Source organism: Hippocampus guttulatus, chromosome 17, assembly GCF_054856545.1.
Source record: "Hippocampus guttulatus isolate MCC_2025c chromosome 17, RoL_Hgut_1.0, whole genome shotgun sequence".
NCBI classification, from domain to species: Eukaryota; Metazoa; Chordata; class Actinopteri; order Syngnathiformes; family Syngnathidae; genus Hippocampus; species Hippocampus guttulatus.
The window spans coordinates 10,526,560-10,551,991 of NC_141277.1; the positions used below are offsets into that span (position 1 = coordinate 10,526,560).

A 25,432-nucleotide genomic window follows, 5' to 3' on the forward strand; every position below is an offset into this window, starting at 1 on the left:
CCTCAAGCCAAAATATACAGTATAACCGGTTGTTTTATTCTAAATGCTAGATTCCTAGTTTCCTCCCTCTTTTCTTTAGCAGTTCCTTTAACCGAGATGGGTCAAAAGCACGCAAAATAAGTCAAAAACTCGCTCTTTGTATGTGAGTGTACGGCATATGAAAAGGGCATGCCTTTGCAAATGGATTTCTCAACATGTGCTTATGATCAGGGGAGGTGTGCATGAATACGAAGTGTTCGTTACCTTCATTGGTCCAAATCTGAGCATTACTTAGACACAGTGACCAAGATAAAAACCAGATGACAGTCAGACTCCCAGAACTGGACAAAAGACCTGGCATCTGGAAAGACACAGAAAGTATAATCACAAAGAGTAGGACCTTCAACTACAAAGTTTATCTGCAGCTTTGTCTGACGCTCTTGGTTCATACTTTGAGAAATTTCACACCACATAAAAAGTGCTGTTATTTTCTTTTCATTTCAATGTGACACCAAAGCTGTCTCTTACACCAACATGGTGTTTTTTTTTATCTTAAGCGGCACCTGTCAAAGTCATTTCAACGGAGGCGTTATGTGCATGTGTGTTTGTTCTCTCCTCAAAAAAAGAAAAAAAAAAAGAGATGACGGACCCGTTTATGGATTGTGGGGAGAGGGCGGTATGGACTGTCCTTTCTCCCAAAAGAACTAACAATTTGTTTAATGACACCGTGTTTGCAAATCGGCTACTGGCTTTGCAGTTAGCAAACGTAGCATCATTTGAAATGCTCCATCTAGTTTCACGTCCAGTCTCTCGTCATTAAGGAGGGCACTGTCTTCCGATTGGTCAACCAATAAAACCAATTGAAGGTCGACGTGGGACATGTCACACTTTGCGGCAAGACCAACAATAATTTGAACGTGCCAGACTTTGGTTGTCGTGGTTGTGAAGCGTCCCAGATGCCAGATGACCAATCATTGATATGTCACGCTATTCAGGCTACACTGCGTCACGGCAACTCAAATGAGACGCAACATTTTCTGCGACATGTCTGTCGGCTCAAAATGGGGCTACATTCTTGTAGTTTGTAGTCTCAGCATTACAGTCCAAAAAATAAAGTATCCTTTGTTTCACATTTTGACATTCTTGACTGTCATATCTAGTGTAGGTAAAAGTAAGCTCGACTGAAGACATGAACACAAAATTGTCATGTTTTAACATTAATGACAAATGTGTAATGTGAGGGTGAGATGCTGCTCAATCATCCAAATTTTTTTGAACACCCTTATCAAACAAGTTAAAAAATAAGTTGGAAAAAAAATCACTTTGTCTTTAACTTGCTTACCAAATAATGGGCAAGTATTGGAAACCTGCTGGAATCTTCCAATGAGTGCACTTCACGTCGTCTGTGATGCATAATTGTTGTTTAACATTATATGCAGTGATTGTGGCTTGTCGTTCTTATTCTTCAGAATAGGTATTGTTAAGAAATGTATTTGCCCAAATCATACAAGTAATTCTTTGATGATTGAGCTCGTTTGATGCAACTTTTGAGACATGTGTTTACCTTTTTATTTATTTATTTTTTTAATAACAGCATGACAGTCATTCCTGCCTTTCAGGAACATTGAACCCAAACTTCCATGACTGCACTATTACAATAATCTCTACTGCACTGTTTTAGGAACTGTTACACAATAGTTCAACAATACTCAAAACTGATTTCGTGAAAAACATTTCACGCGGATTTTTTTTCTAATGAAGAAAACATGTAACAGAATTCAAACAATGGTTTCTTTGTCAGGCTGACTTTTTAAAAAAAAAAATAAATTCCAAAAGATGACTCAAGGTGACGAACTGCAGCGCAGTTTGAATCTGTGGCACAAACAAGGCCGATCAGCTACCCATCAGTTTCCAAAATGATAAAATAAATATCAACCAACTTTCATCAGCATAAAGTATTATTGTTGGTTCATGGAATGGCGGTGGCCCTACCAGAATCCAATCAAAGGTCACAAAAAGGTGTTGTGCCAAATGGACGTTGATTGGAGCGAGTCACATTTTAAAAAAGATGATATGACAGTTTCAGTCCAAGACGGTGAGGACTTTCGACTTCACAAAATAGAATACAAGGAAAATAGAAGACGGCACTGCTCCAAGGCCGCTAGACCACGATCCTATTAAACCCACATCTGCAACTGAAACCATATGGATTTGTATGTCAAGACATATCTTCAAAACAGTTCGAAAAATACTTTAAATTTTCCACGAGGTGAGCAAAATATTTTCTGGTCAATTACTCAAAAAAAAAAAAACTGTTACATCAAAGTGGAAAAATATATTTTTCTTTCACTAACTTGCACTACACTATAAAATGCACACTCTTTGGTATTTGAGCTAGTACGTCAATAAGCCACAGGTTTAATGGGGAAGAACCTGAGAGGTTCCCATCAAAGACTTTTGAAAAGAACTAGAAAAGGACTTAACCCTTTCATGCACCCTGGAAGCTGCTAACATGATAATCTGTCCACGGTAGTAACTCCTGTCGCTGAAAGGGTCTCAGTATTCCTTTTTTTTAGCGGTAGTCGGTGGTTAGGTGCACCAAAATTTTGTCTGTTGAAGTCCTGGCCCAGTAATAATAACATCTAAGACCGGAGAAACCTCAATATTCATGCAGCAACTTGTATGAAAGAGAGAATGCTGTGAACACTTTTATTTCCAATTCACAACTCACCGTAGTTCTAAACATCCAAGTTAAGAAGGGCACAAAAGTTCAGAAACCTGTGTACGAGTTGAGACCCTGCAAATCTTTGCATTGCGGTGTGGTGTTCTGGCATAGTGGCGTTACATTTCACCACGTTGGCAGTGTAACTTCTCACAGCATACTCAGCAAATTCAAGTTTCATGTGTTTACATTCCTTCTCCTCTTCCAGCCATGCCACCTTGCTTGAGAGCCTCAAGAAATGTGAGACATTCTATGTCTGCAATCCAGCTGCAATGCCCCTGTGGCTTATGAGAAGTCAAATGTGCTGCAGATACGTTCAACAGTCAGTTGATTGTCCATCAAAGGATAATTAATGTCAGGAACAATTTGATGGGAAGCAGAAAAGGTCAAAGTCAGGGCATCAGCGTTTTAGTGCAGTGTACATACAAGGCTCAGTGTTTCCCTTTTACTATATTAAACCATTTCTCTTTCACTCGACTCAACAGTCAGTTCCTAGCAACATTTTTCCAGTACTCTGATATCAGAAGGTTCAAGGTTCAGGAAACAAATTTGTATCACTGTCTCTGATATGTGCAAGTACAAGTCAACATTCACCCGTATGACATGATTACATTAATAAAACACCCAAAAATGCTTCTTAATTAACTACAAATGAATACAAGCATACAATAGTGTCACTGATGCACCACAATTTTATTTAAAATTACGCATGTGGAAATTGACTCGGACAGGAATGTTACCAAAATAAATAAAACGGAAGAAAATACAACTGATGAGGACACGGCCGCTAACCTCAGTCTAACTGCTAGCTAACAAGGTGCGTAGTTAGCTAGCGGGAGACGCTAAATGAACAGTCTTCTTTTTACTCAGTGCTCCCTCTGGTCAAACAGCTTAAACAGATGGACTCAACACCAGTCATGGATGATTAAAATCAAAGCCCTTGCTTGATATGCCATTCAAGAGCCAAAGGCAATGGGACAAAGCACTAAGTAACAACAAGCTCCTAAAAATAAAATGAGTAACGATTGCAATGCTTCATTGCAATCGTCCACATGACTACTGTAACATTGAATTACGAACACTAGATGCACATGGGGGCTGCCAGTCTTTTCACCTTGAATTGAGAGTTCATTTACTTCATTTACTTTTGTCTACTTTTCACATTCCTCCACGCCCTTTTAGACTCAAGTTGTTTTGTTTTGGATCATCTTTATCAATGCTAACACGAAGCCCAACAGCCCGGGGTCTACTGACCCGTATTGACCATCCGTGTCATATATTGATGTCACAATGACAACAGTCAAAATGTTAAAAACATTTACCGGTAGTTCAACCTTTGGGGTGTTTACACGAATTTTGTTCATACACCGTTTTAAGTCATTTGAAGCACCCATCCATCAATGTATGACGGTAGTTGTGCTGTCGCGGTGGTATGGACACCACACGACCAAGCCAATGAGCATGCTTTGTCTTCATTGAACGAATATCTTAAGGAAGAAATGTATAAAGCTACAAAATGATTCAAGTTAAATGCAGAAACATGAAAATCATTAGAAAAGTTCATAGTACTGTTTTGAATATGGGTGGCCCACCTAGTAATAAAAGGGCCTTTTTTTTCTTTCCAAGAAAACGACACCACTGGCAATACTTAAACTAGTGGAAAATCTCATCTTTCACTGTTGGATTGACGACTGAAAATTGCACTGCGGTCTGCCAAAACCAAGATGGAAGCTAACAATTGCAATGTAGTCGCCCAGTAGTTGTGGATATTTTACAGGCATGTATTCAGAACACTGATTAGTATCTACACTCCACACCACCAAGCTAACAGCAAGAGCCAAACCATGAAAATCCACTTCTGTCAACCATACACACTATATATGCAAGCAAAGCAACATTCCGGGTCAAATGCTGATTTTAAATGATTGTGCTTTAAAATACCGAGTTGAGGAAGGACAGAAAATGTGTATACCACAAGTTTATTTTACTTTTTGGTGCAAAAACAACATTGTTTAAATCTGCATCAAAATGCATCTGAGGAACCAGTTACTTTGTATTTCTCCTCCCACTGGCTACACATATATAGAAATGTATAAAATTGCTGTTTTTATGTTATTGATTAAAAAACAAACAAACTAACCTAATTACATTTCAAGCATGCAGTGGTTTAAACTGATATGGACTGGCCGATATCAACATTAAGCATCATTTTAAGTTCTTTAAACCTTGAAAACATTTTAAAGCTTCCAGTTTCTACCGCTTATCCTGTTGAGGGGAATCGGTGATCTGGGGCTTCACGCAGCTGACAGGTACCAAGAGGTGGGGTACACCCTGGAATCAATGTTTTTGTGAGTATATTTAATGAATCAACCCATTAAGCCTTGGTTTTCTGTTTTTGTTGTTGTTGTTGTTAACTCAAAGGACAGCAGAGCAAATATGCCAAGGACCGCTGATAAGTTAACTCCTCAAATGTCAACACATGTTTTTTTTTTTCCCACAAGCTATCCCTCTCACTGCAGGATTTCATAGCGACTCACTCCCACCAAGTGTCAGGTTTGTCTATCTCTCCTAGTATGAGACAGTAGTAAGCCCTGTGCAGCCATGAATTACGTCACCGGAATGCCATCTGAATATGTGTATGCTCTCAGCTATGTCGAAAATATGCTAAACAAATCCAGAGTGGCACTTCCAAATACATAAAACAGACCCAACAGTGTATATAACCTCCCAACAGCAAAGCTATTGGTATGAAACCCATTCAAGAAATGAGGCAAGGGGTGAGTGCTGAGGAATTGTGACAGAGGTCAAGCATTAGCTCACGCTTGAAAGCCTGAATTTTAACGAGTGGTTAAACAGGCAGAAGAAAATGGAGCATGTACTTGCCAAACATGAAAACAAATCCTTAGCTAATAACAAAAACAACTCGATGCTAAAATAAGTTGCACGCACACTTGCACGATGACTAATCTGATTCAAAAGCACACACTTTTAACCGTTCCTCTCCGTGGCAGCACAATCCCACACCCTGAGTCACTCACGCTGCTGCATGCCACTGCACATTCAGTCATTTTTACGAGGCAAAAGCAAGACGGAAAGTGGAAGACAATCGTAAAAATGAGAAGGTGATACATGCAAGAATGACGAAAAATAGCTGCACAATAGCCTATTTTTGGAACTATACGTCGCTCCAGAGTAGAAGTCATAACAGTAAAAAATAAAATAAAAATAAAAAGCATCGTGAAGAAGAAAAATATATATATAAGTTACTCCACCAGGGAAATTAATTTTACAAAGACCAAGAACAGGAGAGCTCGGACTCATTCCCTCATCACGGGCGCGATCGAAATAGGTTTCAAACTCGCACTGCTTCACTCCGACCATTTGGAAACTCCGATTTTTGTTCAAGTGTGCTGTTCGGTTATTCAGGGTCATAATAATAATAATAATAATAATAATACATTTTATTTATAAGCGCCTTTCAAAACACTCAAGGGTTACCCCCAAAACATGATTTATTTAATTAGTTATAAGTCACACCTGAGCATAAGTCGCACGACCAGCCAATCTATGAAAAGAAGTGTGACTTTTTGGGACGAAAAATACGGTAGTTCGATTCGCCTTTTTTCCAGTTGAGTTTCATTCCAACATCACTCACACGGTCCCAAATGACAGAATATCCTGTTTTTTTTCACTGAACATTCGAGTTTGTTGCACTATATCGTAGACTGATGTTTAATTTTGTAACCTCTGGACAATGTGTTTTCGACTCCGTGTCAATGAGGTAAGATGGGCTCAAGATTAAATGGCTGACAAGCTGAGGTATCACCGAACTGCAAATGTGTGTGTGTGTGTGTGTGTGCGCGCGTGTGTGTGCGTGTGTGTGTGTGTGTGCGCACAAGCACTGAAACAACAAGATTTGAGGGTCAAGCCAAAATGTGTCACGTTAATGGGGCAACGCAACAATGGCTCCTGTGTTGATCCAAGTTGCTACGGCAACCACTGCAACACTCATCTGGTCGTTTCAGGCGACGGCAGCTCTGCCGAGAGACAAGTGTGCGTGTACATTTACGTTATGGTCCCGTATGTGAAGCCCTTCAGTGCAGGCGTGGTTGCGGGTGTGTTTGTTTAGATAAGACAACTTTCGGTGTGCATTTTTGCATCGTTGACTACTTATCCTCCCTCCCACCCACCACCACCACCATGAAATGGGTTGTGTGTGTGGCGAAGTGGAACAAACATAAACCAACAAAAACCTTTTATCTTTTCCACACTCAAACACGCTCCATTTGAGTCGGATTCGTATTTTGAAAGGATTTGTGAAACAGTTGAAGATGCGGCGTGCGGTTTATGCGTGAGACGTAAACTCGTCATCACATACAGTATTAAGCCGCCTGATTGAACGCCGGAGACCCTGATTTAAAAGACAAGACGCAAATGTTTATAAGTAAATGATTGTTATTAAAAATAAGCTTAGCTGAGGGAATTTTTGCTGAAATGAACTCAATATATTTTTCGGTGAAGCAGTTGGCATTGAAGCCAATGAAATTCAGATCCTATTTAACACACAAGTGGTGCAATGCTTGTAACAATGAGAATGTACATGAAATTATTTTTGAAATGTAAGAATAATTGAGGTTTAGAGAAATGTGAGGTTTAGCCAACGGTTGATATTGAAATCTCAGTATAAATGAAAAACACATGTATGATGGAAGTCCAAATGGGACACATTGATCAAGTTAGTCTTCTCCAAAAATCTGGGCCATATAGAATCTGTGGAAAATCCCAGAGACTAAAAACGCAAGAAATAATGGCTGCCATGTGTATACAGAGATAGCACTCAGCCAATGTGCAGATTAAGACCAGAGTGTCGATCGGAGTTTTTCTAAGTGAGAAGATTGGAATACAGTAATGACAAGCTCAGAAATTTGAGCATGCCGAGTTCCTGGAGGCTTCTTTTTGAGCTATTCAAATGATTTCTCTTTACAGAATTAATTTGTTACACGTGAACCTGAATTGTGGTATGTGCCTGCGTGTGTGCGTGTTTGTTTGAGTGACTGAGTGAGTGCGGCGGCAGTATGTTGGGCTAAATTCTACAATACTGGAATTTCCTTCAGCTCAGCCGCCAGCGCAAGATGGCTACCATATGCCAGATATTCACACAATGCAAAATGCGCACACAAGGTTGGATGCGGAGACCACTATCTGGCTCACAGTATAACTTCAAATTTGAAACCAAACAATGCACACAAACAGTACTTCGTTACAGTATCAATAACCCACGCATTATGTCAACAAAACATTAGAGTCCTCGCAAGAGTGAGACGTGTTGCTGGTTCAGCGCTGCTAAGTTTGGGTAAGGCGTGTTGGATTAGCTCGTGAACCAAGTTATACATTAATATCTGAGGAGTGAAAGTCTGAATGTCTTCCGGGTAATCTCAAACCAACCGTGATCATCTTGTATCAACAAAGTTTCTCATAATCCTCCTTATCCGTTTGAGGAAGTGATGCCGATACTTGGTCATCAAAATACAGGGTAGCGATGCATCACGGTGAGAGTTCTGAGGGAAGGTCTGAAAGAGTCATTGAGACAACTATTGAATCCTACCCACAAAAATATATACTGTATATATCACTCAAACATGAATGCAGGGTGCTTAAATTACATTCCCTTGAAGGTGGTCGAGAGTGCCAGTGTAAACATCGCCAGGTGCTAACGCTAACCACAGACAAGTCTAGTTTCCATTGGCCTTTTTGCAGAGATACTGCAGGAAAAAAAAACAAAAAAGAAAGAAAAAAAAAGGAAGGTTGATGACACCCCAACCGGTCAAAAATGTAACCGCTAAAAAATCAGGTATGTAAGATTCATAAGTCATAACTCTGGTAGGGACCAGGCTCAACTGCAAACTGCAAAAATCAGTGAATAGTTGACGCTCCCTTATGATTGCCATGAAAAAAAAAAAGCTAAAATGTGAACAAGTGAGGTTGGCACACAATTTATGTATTGTCCGATTGATTAGGCGACTAAGCACAAAAATAATCAATAATTCATCAATGATCAAAATCATTGTTTACGGCAGCCTTAATGACATGATATTAAATTTGGCTCCATCGCACTATAGCGATTGATTCTTTTTTTTTGTTGTTGTCGATGTTTTTTTGTTTTGTTTTTTTCAAATTTTCAGTTATGGGCTTGTGCTTCTTGATGCAGCAAGACATTGCTTGGTCCCGGTTACACAAAATGACTTACACCTTCTTTGGTGCTTTCAGACCAAATGAGACAATGTGCAGACGTTTTGTTCTAAACAAGTGTGCAGCAGCTTCTCTTCATACAAGAATCACAAACAGAAGCCCACTCCTTCTTTAAGGTCCACTTTTCACTTAACCCTTAACTTATCATGTTATACTGTAAATGTAATAACTACTGGGAACCAGAGACAAAAAAAACACTCCCTAGGTTTTAGAGAACTTAATGCAGCTTGAGTCTTTGGACTGCTCCATAAAAAAACATGCTCATTGTACAGTCCATAGGCTTGAATGGTGTGGAAGTCCCTGACATCAAACCTATCAAACACCACTGAACTCTACATTAGAAGAGAGATTGTGCGTTTGGGCAACATTAGTGTCCTCTGACAAAGATTTTTTAAAAATGTTTTTCTGGTGAAAAGACTGAATGCATTTGTACTTCGGTCCACATTGTGTAAACGGTTTCACTTTGAAAACAGCACTGTTTCAACAAACCATCAACTCATCCCATCCGCTCTGTGTTAAATCAACAAAGCTTAAAAGGTATACCCAGTCCAAATCTATCCAATCAATTTCTAGCTTTATAAACTATCGCCAGATATGGAATTGAACAACAAATCAAACCGTTCAGATGGGAGAAATAGACCAGCCAATTACTTGGCTTGTTGTCAAAGCACGGAAAAAAATAAGTTTGTCAAATGCATGAACTGTGAATACCCTCAGTCACGTACGATGATTGCTGTACTTAACTCCGTCCCAGTACATCAGACAGCAGGTTCACTGGCCAAAAAAAAAAACTGCCTAGATCCGGTTGATCGTGTGTGTTTGTGTGTGTGTGTGTGAGAGAGAGAGAGAGAGAGTGAGAGAGAGAGAGAGAGAGAGAGAGAGTAAATGCAGCTTCCAAGTGTATTTGACTGGCGCCACACTACTGCTGGAAGTAATTATAGAGACATAAAGCAGTTGGAGATTGTCGTTTTATGCAACACTGAGAATCAAAAATGCATGCATGCACGCAAAATAGAATGTACAGATTTAGCTGTGATTGATGAATGTGTCATTTCATCACAATGCCATTTTTAACCAAAAGGCTTCCCAGAGGCTTAAATACAACACCAATGGAAAGCTTCCAAAGAATAACAGAAATGCCTGTTGTTTTAGTTTTCTGAACACAACAAATCTGTTTGCATGTCTAACATGTTGCAGCCTCTTCATTGGATTTTTGGTTTTAGGGTTTGAATGAATCATACTTGGGCAAATGATGCTTGTTCACACAGACCCAGTGTAGACCCATAGATGTGGATGTGTATTGTTTTGCTCGCGAGCTTCCGCCATTTTTTTTTTAAGCAGGAAGCAAAAATATTGGGAAGTGCATACCCCCTTTTCCACCAACGTCCACCCACACAAAACACATTGTGACCGTCACACATCGACCCCGAATTTCTTGAGACGTGAGTCATTCTGCTGGGAATCCCATTTCTTTGCCCATTGCTCCCGACGACGCTGAGGAGAGAGGAAGAGTGAAAGTAGTGTCGCGGAGAGAAAAAGATTCATGCGGAGAAACTCATAACGGAAAAAAGACATGAGTTTAAAAATAAATAAATATGAGAACAGACAGGCATGCTTCTATTTACTGTTCACAACATAAATCAGCATCTGTTCAACGATACATAAAAGTATGAAGAGCTTCAGGTCAGACAAAGCACGCTGCAAACCACCGAGCGTGTATTGATTGACAATGAATACTGCTCACCGACGCAAAAAAGAACGTCGTGGAATGGGAGGAATAACGTGCACTTTTATATCACGCCATACTGCCCTGCTATCAAGACGCTAATATCATCACACAAAGCCTTTACATACAGCTCCGAGCAGTTTGTCTGGGTCTTTCTCTGGCAGACTGCTGGTAAACAGGAAGCGATGCTTGTTTGTCATAGCTGATATGAGCAGTGACGCAAACCAGATTATATAGCTGTAATAAAATTTACAATGTTCTCGTCAATGTAAAACAGTGTTGAGATATGTGCCGATTATTAAGACACCTCTGGTAAAACAACAAACAATAAGGCTTCTAAAAGGAGTTATGTCAGGCTATTTCTTTTTTTTTTTTTTTTTGACACAGCAGGTCAAGGAGTAACGCCTCTTAAATATTTAGAGACAGCCAATTCATTCTCCGTGAACAAGGACCTGGAAACTAGGGAGTGAGAAAAGATGGCCATCAACCTCTAGCCATCGAGTTGGGTATTTGTTTACAATTTGTGCTTGCATAACACGAGTTATAAATCACACGCACGATTAAATTCTGACATGTACGCAATTCTGAATGGTTCAAGAATGTCAACACTTGATTATGTCTGTCATGTTGACTCAACATTATGCAAATAAGAAAGAGAGCCTGGCAGTGTGAGTAAGTGAGCAAGTGAAACAAAATAAAAATATAGTATATTGGGAAAACGACCAACGTGAAGAATCACATGAAGCATAAACAGCCCATTTGGATTTTTTTTTTTCCTGCCAGCCGGTGAGCCGGTAAAACTCGCCAACTGGCCATCGGCACATAGCAGTACTTTTGTTTCCTCTTGGCTTTTTCTCATGCTGAGAAACATTCGTTGTACGAATTCGAATGTGATATTTGCCATCTTTTGCATTTTGTTCAAAGAAAAAATTGCGTCGGTCATTTCTTTGAATTGTATGGCTCATTTTTCTAGCATTTTGTATGCAGCGGTGGTTGTTTTAATCCTTTCGGGGACAGCGGTTACTACAGTGGACAGCTTATCAGGTTAAATTCATAATTAGTGCATGAAAGGGTAAAAGTGCTCTTCAAATAAAGTTGAGTAGAGTTGAGTTAATCACGAAAATAAGGAAGTCAAATTGAATCACACCATTAGCCTTTGAATCATAACCCAATCGACTCTTGGGCTAGCGAGAGATTCCCACCCTTGTGCTCTTCAGCCAAAATAGATCCTTTGCTCACTGAGAATGCCACTCTTAAGGTCCAATTTGTCATGATTCGGTTTAGGGACCAACAGGTGGCACTGTAGGGCTCCCCCGGCAGCTGCACACCTGTTGGTCATAACTAATTAGGGCTTTATAAGGACTCCCAGCCCGAATACTCAGTGTCGGGTCATTGTTGCTTCTTGCTACTGTCATGTGTGTTGCTGTTGCTTCTTGCTACTGTCATGTGTGTTGCTGTTGCTCTTGCTACTGTCATGTTTGTTTGTTCTAGTAGTGTTTTGGTTATTGATAGTTTTTGTTTAAGTCATGGTTTTTGTTTATTACTTTGGACTTTGTTTTGGATATCGTTTTCTGTGTTTTATCAATACACTTCTTCAAATACACCCTGCTCCTCCCTCCTGCCTGCTTTTTGGGGTCCACCACCACCACGCAACATGACACAATTAGTCACGTAACATCAACCCTGTCTTGCTCTCATTACATTAGCCTCCCATTAACTCCCTTATCCAATTTAAGATTCTCACTCTAACCTACAAGGGCTGACACAGGAACGGTGTGTTTGCACAAGACGTACACAAGGCCAAAACTGTGGTTTTGCTCACTCATAACAATGCACATGGGCTGGATATTCGGACAGTTCTGCTAAACTCCTCCTATTTCTCCTCCAAGTTAGGGAATAAGACAACGTTGTGAGCTAATCGTGATGACCGATGAGCTGGATGAATAACAGTCCTAACAGGCACCGGTCTCAGAGCAGATTGAAAAAAAGAAAAAAAAGTGAAAAAACTGGCATGATATTGACGCTTGAAAGTTTGTTGACGCTGAGACACGTGTGCATACGGGCGTGCGTCTGTATCTTGAGTTCTCAACAATAGATATTTGAGAAGGCTTGTTCCCCGCATCCCCGACAAGAAATAGTCGTATGAAAGACTTCTACGTTACAATGCTGATTACACTCCCATGATTGTGATTGGTAGCATCTATGACGTATTCAACAACTATGAACAATCAAATATGGATTTGGATGAACTCATCATGCAACTCATATTTAGACAGTGTCTTTCTTTCTCACAAACCTTCAAAATCTGCTTTAAAAAAGCAAGATAGTTTCTATATTTTGTTTATTAGCATCTGTTCAAAGCCATTCATAATTCAATAGCCCTTTAAGAATGTGAATATGCTTCTGATAGATCTTAAAGCACCGACATTATTTATTTTTTTGTTTTAGTTGCCGCTTCCTGACCAATGGCGCACTAATTAGAAGTCATTTCCACCTAAGACATGGCAGCAGAGAAAATGCATTTAGGTGTTGCTAAGAACCGGCGCCCACTACGAGACTGCAGTCTCTGCCCCCTTATATTATGGTGCTCACTTTCTGGATAGCACACAGAAGTAAAAAAAAAAAACTAACAAAAAAGAAAATGGTAGACTGCTAATTCTCAAAAGATTTAAAAATACAGTCAAACCTCGGTTTTCTAACGTCTCTGTTCTCGACCAAATCAGTTTTCGACCAAAATTTTCGATTTTTTTATGCCTCGGATGACGACCAAAAATCGGTTCTCGACCAAACTGAGCTCACTTGAATGCGCCACTTGACTCCTCTCGCCTTCCTTACACGAGGAAGTGACGCTTCTTCGGGTAGATGAGAAAGTGACGCTTCCTCGTGTAGCGTTCCATTGTGAGCAGACGTGTTCAATAAAGATTTTTTTTTTTTTAAAGAGCGTGGTTTCGGTTTTCGAACAAATCGGTTTTTGAACAGCCTTCTGGAACGGATTATGGTCGAAAACCGAGGTATGACTGTCTAACAAATGTTAGCATGCGACATTCAAGAAAATGTTTTAAACTCCCAATGTGACATTTTTTGGGTCCTGATAAATCACAATGCTTCGGTTCAGCAACAGCTATAAATTACGAATAAAATCTAATTTATTCATTCATTCATTCATTTTCCGATCTGCTTTATCCTCACAAGGGTCGCGGGGGGTGCTGGAGCATATACCAGCCGTATTCGGGCAGTAGGCGGGGGACACCCTGAACCGGTTGCCAGCCAATCGCAGGGCACACAGAGACGAACTAAAATCAAATTCCACAACTATAAAAAAAGCAAAAGAGAGCAAACAGTAGTGTTGTGATGCTCGAAACATGTACAGGGGAGCATCTACAGGTTTATCACAGCTACGACAGTTAAGTGTTTTTCCTGTTTATAACTATGAACAACATAACTTTTGTTCGACTGTGATCACAATCTGAAAAAAAAAAATCACTTGGCCAGTTTTTACTTCATTTCCATTCGTTTCTGTCATGTACCTACCAAATCTCATATCGTCATCACGCTCCATATGATCCCTTTTACTTCCTCTAAAAACACAGAAGCTACGTAAGAACAACAAACTCAGCAGGAGTCGGGAGCCGGGAGGCGCAAAAGCAGAGAGAGAGAGAGAGAGAGAGAGCGAAATCATGAAAAGCTAATGATAAATAGAGGAGGAAGGGTAAAAAAAACTTGAATTTGTGTGAAAGGTTACAGTAAAATTTCAGTTAAAAGGTGGAGCTGGCTCATACGCATCTTCAATAGGCATTCCAACAGAATTATGTCATCGTGTGCATGCGCTCACGTGCGCCCGCAAACACGATGACAAAAGCACAGACAAACTCAAAACCAAGTCCTCCTTCCCAAACGGCATTGAAGGCCCATGCAAAACTTAAAAGGTATGCTCCATGGTAGGTTAAACATCACGTTGTTTTTTTGTTTTTTTCCTTCAAGGACAGATCCTTCTCAGAAATGTGTTTTTCTCCAACACGATAGACTGACTCAAAATTGAAAGTGACAAGTCTATCAATTATTCACGATGAGTCCAAAATACTTGAGTCACCTTGCTGCGGAAGGAAAACCTCTTCAGTTTTGCCACACAACATTATTTCTTTATTGTTTTGTCTTTTTATTCCTGGCAACATCCCTGTAAACAGAGAATGCCAGTCATTTTAATACATGGTAGAGTATTAAAATATGGCTTGCAGATTGTGCAAATGTAAAAACAAGATGCTTGAATGGCTGCTAAAAATGGACTCCCAACTGTATGCAATTGATGAATCATATCTTGAGCAAATTCATACAGCGTGACCATAAAATATGCAAACTTAAGTGATGCAATTACAACTCATGTAAACCACACGAACCAAAATGTTCTCTTTGTCGCAGAAGGTATTTAATCACGAGTATGCCTCATGTTTGGTGAAGGATTTAAACATTTGTAGTGTTTCTATCTTGCGCACACTTACATTATATCCCCCTCAAACAAAAAAAAAATATTTCTAAATTGTGAATTTCTCCATTGTGAGACAAATAAAGTTTTCTCATCTTATTTCAATTCCTCTATCACAGGACAGAGTGAGTAGACAAACATAAAAAAAATATTTCTTCCCTTCCATCTTTTGAAGACGTAATGAAAAATCCCATGCGCAAATGCATTTTGAAAAAAAATATGGCATGCTAGTCACAGCTAACACGACAACTGCAGAAGCTAGTGTTCACATTATAAGCGGAAGTCCTGTGGTTGATTGATAAAAAACAAAAAAATTAAATAACAAAGAAAGAAAATAGCCAGCAGCGGATATCTAAAGAGTGCCCAGACGAGCCAGCAGGCCTGCTATTTTTAGCACAGCCAAGGTTTTTCCTTTTACAGTTAAAAGAATCTTGAGATACGAGGTGTCACTCTACGCCCCGACGTATGCATCAGCTTTGTCGTAGCAATCAAGCCACCGTTTTACGCATGCCTGACCAACATCTGACAACCTTTCGGGAGTCACTGAAGCACAAGCGTGTCTGATGCTTCTTCTTCAAATGCTGGGCGATCCTGAGCCCTTCATCCATAGACTTTGCTTGATGTGAGATTTGATGAATGGAGTAGCCAATCCACGGGACCATGATGACCAATCCAAAGATTTAGGGAACTGCTCATCCAGGAATATATGAAATCCAAGCGAATAATGCGCTGGGGGGCCATCTTGTTGGAAAATAACTTGCTGCATGTTAGCAACAGCTGACAGTTTGGTGTCACAGGGTTCCTGAAGCATATAAAAGTACCATATTTTCCGGACTATAAGTGACTCCGGAGTATAAGTCCCACCAACCATAAAATGCATAATAAAGAAGAAAAAAATATAAGTCGTACTAGAGTATAAGTCGCAGTTTGGGGGGGAAATGTATTTGATAAAATCCAACACCAAGAACATACATGCCATCTTCGAAAGGCAATTTAAAATAAAAATAAAATTGAAAACAACACACTGAATAATTTACATGACGCATAAACAACGAATTGAGAACGTATTGCCTGGTATGTTCAAATAACATATTAAGAGTTATTCAGATAACTCTAGCATAAAGAACATGCTGACAAGTTCACCAAACCATCAATGTCACTCCAAATCACTAAATCCAATGAAATCTTCATCCTCTGTGTCACTTTAAAGCAACTCCACCAACTCCAGAGGTAGAAGATGCGGCGCTTCCTCTTCTACGTCGCTTACGTCAGACTCATCGGGGTTTTATCAATACAGGTCGAGAGCGGCCTCTTGTGGTTTAATGTGAAAATAACATGTGAAATGATATAATAATGCGTTAATAATTTCACCCATAAATCGCTCCAGGGTATAAGTCGCACCCACAGCCAAACTATGAAAAAAAACTGTGACTTATAGTCCGGAAAATACGATAACCGAAGAGGCTTCGGAAAAGGTAAAAGTGATGTTTCCTCTTCATTTACTGTATCTATGTCCTTAGTTATTTACAATGATGTCAAATTGTTCTGTGTACGGTCAACTATAATTATTCTCAATTCGAATCATCTTGACTGAAATCGTTTTGGGTACCCATAACCGAGTTTGATTTTTATGATTTCTTGTGTGAAATATTGCTTCAGTTTTTTTGTTCTATTTGGTTTCAGGCTGATTTTTCGGAATGGATAAATCAAGAAAACCGAGGTTTGGCTGCACATTTTGTATGCAGGTAAAACTTTTTCAAACAGGAGCATTATCACAACAATGGCTGTTTTTGTTGGTCAGCTCAGCTTAAAAGAAACCACGACTCGAAGCCACAAAACCAGATTCCACTTTAGTGGCTAACTATGTGGCTTGGAGCAAAAGGCACTGTAATTAATATCGAGATCGTACGGTCGGACTAGAAAGGGACCAACCACTTTGTAGTAGACATTTAATTAAAGATTATTATTTTGTTGCAAAGTACTGCCTACAAAATACTGAGCTCTGCTTTTAGTGAGCGGGGGATAGACTACACGAAGAGAAGCAGAGTGGAGAAGAAATGCCCCATTGTGGGCCCCTCAAAGTTGGTTCAATATCAAAAGCTGGCTCTCTCTGCCTCTCCTCACAAACACACACACACGCACACACACACACACACATACCAAGAAAAGTACGGCCTCAGAGTCAGAGCTGGCAAGCAGTGCTCAAGTTCTTGGAGCAGCTTTCACTCTAATTTTGAATTGATTACCGAAGGCCCACATGCATGCGAAAAGTGAAGACTTTGGAAGGACTGGCTGTGTTAATTATGCGTTGATGTACGTTCAAAACCTCTGGGTCTGTCCGCATGAGCTAAATGTATATTGTGCATGCATATGTAGCCAGTATGTGTACACATATGCAGTATGCCGATGTGTGTTTTGGCCAGTGCTGGAGAAGAGATTGATAGGACTGCCAGTAAGAGCTGTCTGCAAGCTATGGGGAAGCTGAAGAGAAACTCAAACCAGACCCGATTCAGTGTCAAGGAAAGTTTAGCTGTGAAAAATAACTTAGCCAGACCAAAAATTATTGTTTTGTGCCTCAGTAGAAAATGTTGGATCACTCGAAGAAAAACGATTGCTCGCTGAATATTGACAAAAGCAGACATCTGTGTGTTAGGTTATTTGAAGACTCCGCTCCTCGAGGGCTCTTATCCTTTGCGTCTTTTTAACTCATTCACTCCCAAAGACGTTTTTAAACGTCTTTTCAGGCTTGGTCTAGAATTGGCTGGTACTGAATGAGTTAAAAATGTTTCCCTCCTCCAGCATACCCGCTTCACATGATCAGGATCGTTATCAGGGTTCTGAAGAGCCTGATCATGAGCGTTGCACATGCAGGATAGGTGACCTCGATGACCGGAGTTGGTGACCCCTGTTCTCAGTTGTCCTTTGGTGCAAATGTGAGTATGAATGGTCATTTGTCTAGATTTCGCTATATGCGCCCTACTGGGGAGCTGTCCAAAGCGTACCCCATCTCTTGCCGTGTATCCCATCTCTCACCTCAACTCATCTGGGATCATTTCCAGCCCAATTGTGACCCTACTGAGGATAAGCGGTACAGAAAATGTGACTGAAATGTCTTGGCCCGTAATCGAATCCACGACGTCTGCCCTTTTTTTTTTTGTGAGATGTTCCTGATACTATTCCAAAAATATTTTTTCTCTTTTAATAGACCAATGACTTTATTTGTGATGGATGAATTTCAAGAAGAAAACAGAGAGCAAAGTTATTTTGTTGAACTAATCTGGGTGGATTTTTACTTTGACGGTGGAAAAAAAAAAAAAGAGTACACGTAACAAAGAGATTTTCTGGTTATATAATGGGATAAAATATAGCTTTCTCACAAAATTGGAACAAGGAGAGAATTGAGAAACCTTTCCTGATTAGGCCAGAAAGTTGGAGAGTGAAAAGGACAACATCACTGCAGTAGGTGGAACTTACTCAAGCTACAACAGAGAGCAAATCAGAATCGCATTTTGTCTTCAGTGTTTGGCTTGTAACTTATCATACACTTGCCAGTCATTGCTCAACTGACAACACACAACACATGGTCATTGTGTACGTCCCTGCCAGAAAGTTACCTCCACTGATAAGTACCCACCAAGGCGATGACAGGCCGAATGAAAACACCCAAATGAAGGGAGAAAACTCGAAAATCATTCAAAATGCAATTCCTAAACTTGAAGACGCAACATTTGAGACTTGAACAACTTCAACAGCTGATTTGAAGTACAAGAAAAGTGACATCTCCTTGCACAAAAGCATCCTTGCACAACATGTACTTTCTAATTGGAGTGACATTCAAGAGTGGGGCACAAATTGCTGCTTATTTTAAGCAAAATACCTTTACTCTACTGCTCCCCAGACGCCCCCAGGCTTGGTGTCTCTACTGGGTCTGTTTGCATTCCTGTTGGGCTCTATTTAAAGCCTTGATCACTTCACTGGCTGCGGGAATGCACATCTGTAGTTCCGAGACCACTGTCTGCCATCTATTTTCTCTACAGTGGCAACCACCCCATGAGAACAGGTATGATGTTGTTATTTTGTTTGTTTATTTTTTGAGAGGGTATCTGGGGGGTGTCCAGCTTTCAGTTTGAAGATTTTACCGCCAAACAAACAAAAACAAAAAATTGAACATGCATGCATTTAGAAAACAAACAAACACAATAAGTAACAAGTCCCTTAAGATCATAAATTGAAAATACACAATTGCTTTGCTTCCATGTGTGTGCGCGCACTTAAGTCAGGCGATAATGAACAAGTCCGCTAAGACACAAAATAACAATCATGGACAACATGTTCAAGGTTTCGTTGATGGGTGCACACAAGATCATAAACTGATAATACACAATTGTTTTGCTTCCATGTGTGTGTGCGCACTTAAGTCAGGCGATAATGAACAAGTCCGCTAAGACTGAAAATAACAATCATGGACAACATGTTCAAGGTTTCATTGATAGGTGCACACATGCACATCATGGAAGCATGACACATCCCCGCGGGGACAAACACTGTAGTAATTTCCCTGCTGTCCCAAAGAGTTGAGCCGGATAAACTTTCTGGCAGCCGCACGCGCAGCCACCCCGCTTTGCTAAATTCCCTCCTCCCCCGCTCGCTCGATTTCAACGCTTCAAAATCAACCAACTTACCTTGGAAAAATCTCCCCCAAGAGTCAAGCGGACATTATTATTTGATCGCCCATGTTTGGAACTTTCTTCGGCTTCCCGGGGAGACGAGAGGTTAGATTGCTGCGCGAGAGAGTAACCGTGTAGGACAAGGAGGGGGGTGGAAGGGGGACGGTTGGTGGGAAGCAAGGGAAGAGGGCCGGTCAAGATAGGGGAAAGCTCATTGGATGAGCGAGCAGTCGATCATTCGTCGAGTGGGCGGGGTGTGACTGTAAAGCGATTATAATGAGTCTGGGAAAAACAGCAGTGAGTGAGCAGAGGTTTGAGGACTGAACAGCACAAAGGATAGAATTGATTTTTTTTTTCAAAATGTCAGGTGTTGGAGGTGTATAACGCCTTGGTTTAAATGATGCAAACATAACGCAATGGTAGACAATTGGATAAACATTAGGGAGAACGTGAGGGGTGCCTCAAACCAATTAAATACAAACGTAGAGTCTATATACGAACATATTTGTGTCGTCCAAATGCGTTTTCGATCAAAGTCATCAATCCAACTCCACTTGTCTTCGGGGGTATCAAAAGTAGATCAATCATTTCAGTCGTTGGCACAAACGTATTGCGTCTTTTAAAATAGACGTCCATCTGTTACACGAGTCAGTGTCTATATGAGGATACAAGCTTGCTTCGCTTACTGATGGACGCTGATCTATTTCTATATTTATCTGTTACAGAATGTGAGAACATCATCCCATTAAAACAATTACCGGCTATTGCGGTTCATGCACACAATGGAGTTAATGTCACTAATTTGTCGAAAACAACGAGCTCGTCTGTGCCTCTTATCTCGGTAAAAACAACAGCGTGGCTCGCAATCAACACATCAACTCGAACTGTGACCTCTGAATTACCCAAATCCTGAACGTTGGAATTCGTTTTAGAATGTGGGAAAGTAGAACAATTTGCAATAAATATCACTGCTTTTCGAGAAAAGTGATGTTGCTGTATTAAAGAAAAGCTTTGGAATCTTACCTCATAATTCAATTTTGGATGTCACCTTTGTCTCATGAGAAACAATTTAGCAGCGAACGGGGCACATCAAAAGACAAATGGCAACTTAGTCCGTTTATATGACTTCAAATATTATTCATAAACATATTTCTTATTTTGTTTTCATACTTTATAACATATTGGGTCGAGAGTCGCTGATGGTGTAGCGGTACGCTCGCCTCATTTGTGTGCAGGCAGCGTCGGATTGGTTCCCACTCAGTGTATGTGAATGTGAACGGTTGTTTGTCTCTCTATGTTCCCTGCTACTGACTGGCGACCAGTTCAGGGTGTCGTTCGCCTTCCGCCCGAAGTCATCTGGGACAGGCTCCAGCAAATATGAATTCTTCATTTGACTCCGATTTGCCAAAAGAACACCATTGCATGGGTGAGTCACTTTTCCCCCTAATAGAATCTGGAATCGTGCAATTTCAACTTTAGCTCTCATCCAACAACTGTTGACAGTAGGTTGATTGACTGTACTACAACTGTTGAATGCGTGTTGCGACCCCTGCCGGAATAACTGTGTCATTACATCATCATCATATCTTGTCGCGCCAGTACTGGATCCATTGCTTGGCAGCATCACTTGTGTCTAAGAGGTCTTGATCTGTGCAGGTGGGCCCCAGTTCACAATCCCGAAGAATGTGCTCCATTGTTTGTACTGGGTGGTCACACGGACACTCACTGCTGAGTGAGAGTCCCCATTTATAGGTGTTGTTCCCAGTCTTGCCTACTCTGGTTCTTGCTCTATTTAATGTCACCCAGTTCTTTCTTGTTAGGTGTCATTACAGAAACCTTTGGAATAATACTGGACATTTACACATGTGCATTCTACAAACCTGAAGTAATGCCAAGTTTTGACCATGTCAGATAAATCCTGCATTTATTTGACTGTCCAGTAATTTAATTACAGTGTTAGAGCAGATTGCAGTCGTCACCATATGAATAGACATGAAGTGCAATTTCATGCACAGCTTTCATTCTTAACGCAGGTTCATGTCACAATCCAACTAAATTTACCAGTTTCATTCAAGGCGATGCTGACCTTTGTGTATTTAATCTCACCATTTGAATAGTCGAGACCATCTATTATGATGACAAAATGACCGTGTTGATGCGTGCTGTGACAGCACATAGTGTTGTATGCAAAGCTTTCAGGAGGGAAAAAAAAGAAACGACTGAAAAGAAATGCACCCAACTTCATAAACGTTTGCGTCCATTTAAGTAAGAGGTCTCAATAAAAGCGCTGAGATACACATCTTAATGAATCAGTCAGGGTTGGCGATGGATTAATTTTCTTTCTCATGCAAAACACAATTCTTGCAACCTCATCATGACCTAAATTGGATCTTTTACAGAATGTTGTTGTTCTTATTTAAATTGGGGTGTGGAAGAACCTGAGACCTTTGACCTCAACCCATGCACTAAAAACACCTCTGGCCTGAAAACTGGAACCTATATTTAAGACAAGTCCTCTTGTCTATCATCAAATGCACCCCTGGATGAACGGACACACTTTTTTTTTTCCCATAGACGCACTCAACTTCTTGTAGAAAGTCTTCCCTAAAGAGTGACAGATGTGAAAACTGCAAAGGGGGACTAACTTCATCGTCTTCTATTTTCACTTGCAATAGCCAAGCCGATACTTTTTGCCCATGTTTAAAACAACAACACTCAGTGTTGATGTACTCACAGGAGAGTTGACATTTCACTCTCGCCCACGTCACACAAACATGCCCAGACGGGTACTAAAAGCACCGATGACCATTTAATCCCTGTGTGCATGGCGTCATTTCCAGTCAGTGGGTGGGTCATCACTGACTTGTGAAACATACCAAACGCAAAGTTCTGCAAAGCCACCACCATTCACAAACAACACACTCCTCTCCTCTCCCTCACTTTTGCCTCACTGTCGCTCCAGCAGCCAGAGGGTCAACTCACACTTTCACGTCCCAAAAAGGCAAGTTGTAACAATTTTTACTTTTCAGCGCTCCTCCTCTGCTTTCTACTGAAATGATATATTTGACTCTTCATTTTTTTTTTTTTCTAGGTGGACCCACATACCGTTTTCTAGGAGCAAACGTTTAATGTTTCGCATCTGGACAGACAGTGATTCATTTTTTGCGCGGATTATTTCACCAGCAACTCTCTCAAACGCTCTGCATGGTGGTGGAGGTGAACAAGTCAAGATGAATCTCCCTCTATCAGTGCTTCTATGTTTGTCAGTTGTTCAGATGTGTGTGGGGGATCAGATTTCGGAGGACATCATTGTGGCAGGTAAGTAAAAAGCATACACATGACAGAACGTTGTCAAGTAAAACTACCATTTTAAGGAATTGGAGTTTGAGGTCCCGTATAGTCAAACAATTGGAACATTCATTTCAGCTGAGCACATTACCAAAATGGTCGATCTTCACAAAGAGGCATGAGGGACAACAGCAGGACTAATAAAAAAGAGCTCCATCTGCAAGTTATTCGGCACTGTTTTTTCTCCCCACCCAATACGTCAATGGCTTAGTTTATAATCAACAACAACTGTTGTTATCCTTGTCTACTTTTCCATCAACAAAATAAATCAACTACTGTGTGACTTAACACGTTTACTAGTGATGTTTTTGTTGCAGTAGAAAAAATTATAAACTGAGGGATTAATGAAAATGGGAGTCACAGTGGGGAACTAGCAATTGCAATGACTGATTTACTCTATGCTGCATGCGTATACAGTATGCCGGTATACATGTACAAGTGGGCTATATGCCTTACATTGTACTAAACATTGCTCTATGCCCGCATCAGTATATGACACAATGGCAAAATGCGGTCTGGCTCAGCATGATGACTCAGAGCCTTTGGCTCTGTCGGAGAAAATTGTCATTGATGAGCTGCTATTTCTGTTGGTTGGCTGAGGGGAGTTGAGGGAGGGAGTCACTTAGGAAGAATAATAAAAATAAAACAGCACCAAAAAAAAAAAAATATATATATATATATATATATATATATATAAATGGGGGTATATTGGCTGTGACAAAATGCAGTACAGTGATGATGTAATTGACGTGTTGATAATAGCTGACAGTTCAAATTCAGTTTTGCACCCTTATTGGATATTTTATTAGGTTACAGCTGTATTTACCACCAGAGAAGTATTATGTGGACCTCTTTATGCTTATTTGCAAGTTATTTCCATCTTCGTCTTGTTCTTGCATCATTCATGGGAGGAAAAAGCTACCACTAAATGGTGGCGGTCCAAATTTTCCGTATTGATTTGAAAGTAGGAATTAGAGTGTTGGCAAGACAACGGAAGAAGAGACGATGGTATTACGCTTCTATGCCTTCATTAAAATAGTCGAGAAATATATTTTCATTGACTTTAACACGGAATGACACCAGTTTGGATGGAGCTCTGTGGAGTTGGCGTGCATTTTACGATTTGAGTGGTTTTACAAGTTTTTGAAGACGTTGAGGCCCAATCTGGAAATAGATTCCACGCAATCTGCAGGGGGGTTTTTTCTCTCTCTGAAGTGTTTATCGTCTGTTCTGTTAAATTACCCCAAAGAAAAAGCAACACTCTTGGGTGCCTGGCTTGAGAGGAGTCCAGAGTCCCAAGAGGTTCAGGCGGCGGCTCAGCACGCCGTGGACACGTTCAACACGCATTCAAAGGCCAAGAAGTTGTTCAGACTGCAGTCCATCACATCTGCGCGGTCTCAGGTCAGACTGCTGGAAAGAAGCTTTATGTGGCAAGCTTTTTTTTATCCGCACTTGGAAAACATAAAACCTTTTAACTGTGCTTTTGCCATGGTAGGTGACCAACGGCATCAACTACAGGATCGATGCAGTACTGCGCAAAACCAAGTGTCTCAAGGGTGAAAATCAGGACTTGAGCAACTGCAATCTGGAGAAAATGGTAGAGTCGATTTAACATTTCATTCATGCTGTTCGTGCGACTGTATGTGATAAAATAGAAAATAAAAATAATACTACAACCACACAACGTTCTGTGCCAACAAAAAAATATTTCCAGCACCAACAGCTTCTCATGAAATGTTACAGAAGTGGTGCATGATGAATAAATTGTGAGTATATGAGTGACCTTTTGCAAAAGTGTAGATAATCCATCTGTTGTTGTTTCCTCCTGTGCAGCATCTCAAGTGCCAGTTTGATGTGATGTTCAGCCCGCGCAACAACAAACATGAATCGCAGAAGCCTAAATGCACGAAGATGGTGGCCAACATTCCAGCCTAATTGATTTTTTTTTTTTTTTACATTTTGGTATAACAACTAAAAGTGTTGCATGTGTAATGAGCAACTTACGATGTGACCCAAGAGATCAAAAAGGGTGTGCTTTATCATGAATCAATGGCTGTATGCCTCAATTGTTTTATTTTGTTCTGAATGCAAAAATGTATAAAACACCAATATTTTTCCCCCCTGCCAAGCCTTTTTGAATGCAATTCAAAAATAAAATATTTTTTTGAACTTGAGCTCATTCTGAGAGTCTGGTATGATGAGATTTTAGTCATATTTCAAACGCAATGAATCACAACTGTCACGTTATGCGTGATGGCACT

At 40.3% G+C, this 25,432-nt stretch overlaps 2 protein-coding genes across 4 annotated transcripts in view; one reads left to right on the forward strand and one right to left on the reverse strand.

Annotated features, from left to right (window-relative positions):
* il11ra (interleukin 11 receptor subunit alpha) overlaps positions 1–19,969 on the reverse strand; it is a 33,963-nt gene extending 13,994 nt beyond the window's left edge. For all 3 annotated transcript variants that reach the window (XR_015103532.1, XM_086135249.1, XM_086135248.1), the window contains exons 1-2: positions 19,839–19,969; positions 244–340 (exon numbers count right to left, since the gene is read on the reverse strand). Coding sequence is in view for 2 of the 3 variants with exons in the window: in XM_086135249.1 (XP_085991375.1) it covers positions 244–340 (97 nt within the window). In the remaining variant the exon portion in view is untranslated. The remainder of the gene's footprint in view (positions 1–243; positions 341–19,838) is intronic.
* A 2,692-nt stretch (positions 19,970–22,661) lies between these two features.
* On the forward strand, positions 22,662–25,345 carry LOC147192089 (cystatin-M). Its single transcript, XM_086135407.1, has 5 exons — positions 22,662–22,824; positions 22,915–23,141; positions 24,421–24,572; positions 24,667–24,768; positions 25,005–25,345. Exons 2-5 carry the CDS (start codon positions 22,952–22,954, stop codon positions 25,104–25,106), a joined length of 546 nt encoding a protein of 181 aa, XP_085991533.1. The 5' UTR covers positions 22,662–22,824; positions 22,915–22,951; the 3' UTR covers positions 25,107–25,345.
* The last annotated feature ends 87 nt before the right edge of the window (positions 25,346–25,432 follow it).

Coding starts and splice junctions, on each gene's coding strand:
- LOC147192089 (XM_086135407.1), top strand. CDS start 22,952: ATGTTTCGCATCTGGACAGACAGTGATTCATTTTTTGCGCGGATTATT. Junction 23,142..24,420: donor GGAGGACATCATTGTGGCAG/GTAAGTAAAAAG, acceptor ATTACCCCAAAG/AAAAAGCAACACTCTTGGGT. Junction 24,573..24,666: donor TCACATCTGCGCGGTCTCAG/GTCAGACTGCTG, acceptor TTGCCATGGTAG/GTGACCAACGGCATCAACTA.